This window comes from Erpetoichthys calabaricus, chromosome 3 (assembly GCF_900747795.2).
Source record: "Erpetoichthys calabaricus chromosome 3, fErpCal1.3, whole genome shotgun sequence".
NCBI classification, from domain to species: domain Eukaryota; kingdom Metazoa; phylum Chordata; class Cladistia; order Polypteriformes; family Polypteridae; genus Erpetoichthys; species Erpetoichthys calabaricus.
This window is the reverse complement of record NC_041396.2, coordinates 237,819,980-237,826,327: the sequence shown is the minus strand read 5'-3', so window position 1 is coordinate 237,826,327 and position 6,348 is coordinate 237,819,980. Positions and strand designations below refer to the sequence as shown.

At 41.0% G+C, this 6,348-nt stretch overlaps 1 protein-coding gene across 1 annotated transcript; it reads left to right on the top strand.

Annotated features, from left to right (window-relative positions):
• The first annotated feature begins 4,677 nt into the window (after positions 1 to 4,677).
• On the top strand, positions 4,678 to 5,831 carry LOC114649463 (trace amine-associated receptor 13c-like). Its single transcript, XM_028798953.2, has one exon. It carries the CDS (start codon positions 4,730 to 4,732, stop codon positions 5,732 to 5,734), a length of 1,005 nt encoding a protein of 334 aa, XP_028654786.1. The 5' UTR covers positions 4,678 to 4,729; the 3' UTR covers positions 5,735 to 5,831.
• The last annotated feature ends 517 nt before the right edge of the window (positions 5,832 to 6,348 follow it).

Here is a 6,348-nt window from a genome sequence, read left to right as displayed (position 1 = left end):
TTAATTGATATGATATGAATACTGAAATGATATCAAGTATACATCTAAGTATTTAAATTATTCAGAGAAATGTAATATCACGAATGTAATGGATTCTGTGTCCTGCCGGAAGGAAGCACATAGTGATTCACACACATAGAGCACATAGAAAAACACATACAAAACAAAGCATTTAACACGCTACTTTAGTTACTATGGGATTTGAGAAACTAGTAAATTAAACAATTTTAAGATGAAGTTTATGATGTTCTACTTTAATGACAAAATAAACTATGTGATTAAAGTGGATATGTCGAGATTAAAGTTGACATTTCAAGCTTGTTTCCCACTGTGTTCCTATTTTTTTTTCTTTTCTCTGTACCCTAATAAGCTTTCATATGACACTCAGAAAGTGGGCCTGTGACTCGCCTTTTCACAGTGACTTTGATATCTGACAATTTCTTTTTTATTTCGGTTTTCGGACACTGTGCGACTTTGTGAACTTGAGCTTTCGAGTTTCTCCGACAACCAACAAATAGTACGTTTTTCCTTGTCTCCACTTGGTATTTGCTGAAATTCTTCTTTTTTTGCCGTGCTTTTGCCATTGCCTTTTCAAAGAACGCTTAGCTTAAGGGCTATTTATATTGATTTGCATATTCAAAGAGGCATAATTTTGGGAGGAGTTGGGGAGTGGCAGCAGCATGCATGTGCATTACTTTTCATGCTGACCGGGATTTATAGAGCAGAAGAACGTGGAAGTTGGCGTTTGCACAGATTTATACATCTGGATTTTTTTGTGCATACGCACATTTCCGCTTTTGTCCGTATGCGATGTTTTAGTATGAATTCTACGCACGGCGTTATGCATGAGGCCCCAGGTTATTCAATGCACTTGTAATGTTTAAATTTAAAAAAAAAAAAACTTGAAAAATGAGGGTGTTCTAAAATATTTGTCAGGTGTTTTTATATATATATATATATATATATATATATATATATATATATATATATATATATTGTGAGAGATGGCCAGCAGTTTATCCCGGCCAACACCCCTAGGCCACTAGTTGGAGTCCTCCCTACAACATGGAGGTGGGAATTCCTGCAGGGTATCATGGACAATGGAGTTTGCCTTCACAGCCCTGCTGGATACCGTGGGGGCCGCTGCAGGGAGGCACATGGATTTAAATTTTCCTTATAATCCGGAAGTATTCCCTAGTCATGAGGACGGAAGAAACGAAGTACTTCCGGGCTGAATAAAAAAAAGTTTTCATCTGACCCAGAAGTGCTATGGAACCACATGGACTGAAGGACAGAAGCACTTCTGGGTCAAGGACTATAAAAGGACTCTAGGAAACCCAGCAAGCGGAGCCGGAGTTGGGTGGGAGTGTGTTAGAGCTGCTGGGTGGAGTGGAGGAATTATTGATTTATTATTGAGTATTGTGGAGGTGGAGGTGCATTGTGCACATTATTGTTATAATAAATTCATTATTGGGACTTTTACCTGGTGTTTGGGCATGTTGTCTGTGGGTTTGGAGGTGCGACAGCACCCCCTACTGTCGCAATATATATATATATAATATATATTGTGGCACGCGGCTGGGGGTGGTACCTAGCCGGGACACCCAGGAGGACCGGAGGAGGGCTTGTGCCTCCTCCAGACTACGAGGGGGCGACCGCCCTGGTTGTGTTGGGGTCCACGGGTGCAGGGCTTGGCGCCCAACCCTGTAGTGTCCCGTGGTCACTGCCAGGGGGCGCCCTGATGCCTTGGGAGCCCTGGACCGTGCTGAGGGAAAGAGGACCGGGGACACCTGGAGTCCTTCCGGGTGTGCAGCCGGCACTTCCGCCACACAGGGGAGTGTCGGCGGAGGAGTGTCGGGAAGCACCTGGAGCCCATCCGGGTGTGCATAAAAGTGGCTGCCTCCCTCCATTTGATGGCTGGAATCAGGTGGAAGAGGACAGAGCTTGGAGGAGAGGTGGACCAGAGACAGTGAAAGGCATTGTGAAAGGCCAGGACTTAAGGGGTGATTGGTGCTGCAGCATTGGGTTGTGCTCACTATTGTGTTGTATATAGTGTAAATAAACGTGTGTGTGGTGAAAACATCATGTCTACCTGACTGTGTCCGGGCTGTACCCCACAATATATAGTCACAAACGCGCATGAAAGAACAAAGGACGAGGGCTGAGACAAGGCACTAATGCTTTTCTTTCCCTCATTCCGCAGAAAAAGAACAGAGTAAAACGATCCTACCAGTCATCACATCCTGTTCATACAAAAGACTCCTCGTCTGGCTCTGTGGAGTCACCACACTTCCGGACATCCCCGATGACTTCAGTTCCTCAATTCCGCTCCTGATGTCATCTCTGGCCACTGCGATTGACATCAGCTCCATTATCCACTGCATTTCCTCCCCACTAATTGCACTTCCTTTTTGTTCCATATAAAAGAGTCAAGAAAGAACTTCCATCCATCCATTTTCCAACCCGCTGAATCCGAACACAGGGTCACGGGGGTCTGCTGGAGCCAATCCCAGCCAACACAGGGCACAAGGCAGGAACCAATCCTGGGCAGGGTGCCAACCCACCGCAGGACACACACAAACACACCCACACACCAAGCACACACTAGGGCCAATTTAGAATCGCCAATCCACCTAACCTGCATGTCTTTGGACTGTGGGAGGAGAAAGAACTTTATGTTGTCAAATGTTTTGCTTTAATTTTGACCTGAGTTTTGTGCTGGATGCTACACCCAGTATATGCTGAGGATCCCCAAACCTTAACTTGAGTTTCTGTGTGTCTGAAAAACAGGACCTCAATACTGTGCTTGGAACATATTGACAGAACTGCAGATGCTGAAATTGCAACTCAGAGAGACCTGAACACAGTTGGTGGAAACAGGAGCCAGAGTCGCCGCTACAGAAGCGGTAAAGCCAGAGGCTGCTCGACCACCATGACATTGAATCCTTTTTGCTAATTTTTGAGCGCACCGCTGTGCATAATCGTTGGCCGATGTCGCAGTGGGCAAACATACTCGCGCCGTACCTGAAATGCGAGGTGCAGTGGGCTTATCATGACCTTCCCGAAAAGGATGTCGCTATATGTGACACTCTTAAGGTAGAGATTTCGAGACGCTATGGCGTCACCTCGAGCCAGTAGGCAAGGGAATGGAGTCAGTGTAGGTTTGACTCAGATCGACCCACCAGGGGTCAAGCCTTTGAAATCTGGGGCAAGATAGGAAGGTTGCTATGACCTGATATTAATAATGCCCGGCAGGACGTAGAGCAGATCTCTTGCGAGGCCTTGGTAAATGCGCTGTCTGACCATCTCACCCAGCAGGTTCGAAGAGAGTTCTATACCAACATGGACACACTTATTGATGTCATAGAGTGCCAGTAGGTGGCGTTCCAGATGGAGAGAGCAGGATAATACGCCCTGCCACACTGCAAAAATTGTTCAGGAATGGTTTTAGGAATATGACAAAGAGTTTAACATGTTGGCCTCCAAATTCCCCAGATCTCAATCCAATCAAGCATCTGTGGGATGCGTTGGAGAAACAACTTACAGGAATTTCAGGATCTGCAGCTAATGTTATGGATCCAGATACCACAGGACCCTAGCAGGGGTTTTGTGGAGTCCATGCCTTGACAGGTCAGAGCTTATTTTGGTGGCGCAAGGGGGACACACACAATATATAGTTAGACACAATATACAGTATAGTAAATAAAGCACAGGACAAATCAAAAAGAGTTGGGGATTCACTTCTTATATTGTGCAAAACGATGAGTAGTCTTATTCACTGGTATGGAGTTCCAAAAGCTGGGACTGACTGAAAGGGAAAACAACAGGTATTTATAGCAGAGGAAGAGGAAGGGTGTGTTTGCAGGAAGGAAGTGGAGTGAGGTCATCTGTGGGTGCTGGTAGTGATGTCATGAGCTGGTGCCGGAAGTGAGGTCAGGATCGGGCAGAAGTGAGGTCAGGAACAGGTGGAAGTGACTGATTTGGTGGTCTTTTCTTTGGAAGTTCTGTAGGAAGAGGAGAAGAGGCATTAATATCCCTGGTTTTGCATGTTAATGCCCCGATTTGGACCCATACCATATACTGTACATACACATATACATAAGTATTAATATAAACATATACATAATATAACATATACATAATAGGGGGGAACCTCAAAATTTAATAATGCCATGATCTCCACACCCTTCCAGAAGTGTCCCTGATTATGAGGATCTTATATTAAAGAAAAAACTCTTTTGTTCCTGCCTTTATGCTTCCTTGTTTAATTTTTCTAAGAAAGAGAAATCAACATGCACCTCTTTCAGGCTTCGAAACAGTTTTAACGTGATAAAAAAATAAAACAAGAGAGAAACATAAAAGAGGATATAAAAATAATATAAATGGACAAAAACAACAACACAAAAATAGTTTATTCATACATTCACATTTTAATTCCAGTAAAAAGAAAACTGAAAATATGAAAGTATGTGTGTCTATTGTAACTGATTTCACATTTGTGCAAATTAGTTCAGATTTTACAGAACTACATTGTATGAAAAATAATACATCTTCCCAAAGTATTAGAGAGATATCCTTCTTTGTTTGTGAAGGGAGTGTCTCTAACTTTCCTAATGTCTCTATAAATACTGCCTGCATTTCCATTTAAGCAGACAAGTGTGACAGTGCAAAGGAAACAACAGTCTGGAAGTTGAATTCTATGCCATTCCTTGAATGAAGAGGACAGCAAATGGTGCAATACTGTTTTCAGTCTGCAAACATCTCTTGTCTTAAGGCAACCCGACCAACTGAACTTTATGTGATTCTTTACATCTTTTTTTCAGCTGTGGAAATGCTCACTGTTTGTGGAAATCTTGTGGTAATTATTTCTATATCTCATTTTAAACAGCTTCATACACCAACAAACCTCCTTGTGCTCTCGCTGGCTGTGGCAGACTTACTGGTTGGAGTCATTGTGATGCCATTCACAATTATACGCTCAATAGAATCATGCTGGTATTTTGGAAGCATGTTCTGCTCTGTTTACACCTTGTTTCTCCTTTTGCTAACATCTGTATCTATTAGCAATTTGGTGTTTATAGCTATTGATCGTTATTTTGCAATATGTGATCCATTTTTTTACTCTAATAAAATTACAGTTCAAGTCACATTGCATTTTATTTCAATTAGCTGGTTAATTTCTGTGTTTTACACTTTAGCAATAATTTACTTCAAGGGATACATTGATGATCCCACAGAACTGAACATATGCCCCGGTGATTGTGTGTTTGTGTTTACTTCCAAATGGGGAACAATTGATATGTTTGTAACATTTATTTTTCCTTTTTCCATGATGATATTATTTTATACAAAAATATTCATTGTTGCAAAAAGGCATGCAAGAGTAATTAATTCAGTAACACAGCAAAGAAAATCATCAGAAAGAAAGGAAATCAATATTCCGAAAAGATCTGAAAGAAAGGCTGCTAAGACACTTGGTATTGTTGTGGCTGTTTTTATTATGTGTTGGGTGCCTTACTACATTTGTACTCTTCTTGTACCTTATATGAATACAGATGATCCTTCAGCAGTAGTACAAGCTTTTGCCTGGATTGCAAATTGTAATTCCAGCATGAATCCAGTTATTTATGCCCTGTTTTATCCCTGGTTTAAAAAGTCACTAAAGCTCTTAGTGACACTAAAGATATTCAATCAAGGGTCTTCGTTGATAAATTTGTTTCCACATGCTCAGTGATAGGCAGGCAGTGAGACACAGTGGTTAAAGCTTTGGACTTCACGCTCTGTGGTTGTGGGTTCAAATCCTGTTACTGATACTGTGTGACCCTGAGCAAGTCACTTTATCTGCCTGTGATCCAAGTGGAAAAGGAAATTGTCTCTCAGATGTTGTAAATCTCTTTAAATAAAGGTGTACGCCAAATAAATAAATGTATACTATGACATTTATACTTTACCTACTGTATATAAACTATGGAAAACAATTTTTGCATATACAGTTTCTCCTACAAATTGTTAAGTCTGCAACTGCTTACTGACATTTGATAAGGAAACATCTCTTGAAATTATTATAGATTATAACTGAATGTCTTTCTCTTTTCCTGTGTGAAAATAATCCAGACATTTTTCATTACATGTATCCTTTAATGGTGGTGGGGCTGGGGGCATATTAATATTTATTTACCAGTATATTCCAATTATAAATGTATTTCACTGTCTTCTTTTAAGTGTATTCCTAAAACGATGTAAGTTTTTTTTTAATTAAATAATACAATTAGTGTTGTCTTGTTGCTAGATGTTAAAATAAATAACAACTATAAATTTTACTGTATCAGAGAACAAGATTGGAAATGT

Bases quoted from the DNA above. Each gene is read 5' to 3' on its own strand.
- LOC114649463 (XM_028798953.2), top strand. From the start codon at position 4,730: ATGGTGCAATACTGTTTTCAGTCTGCAAACATCTCTTGTCTTAAGGCA.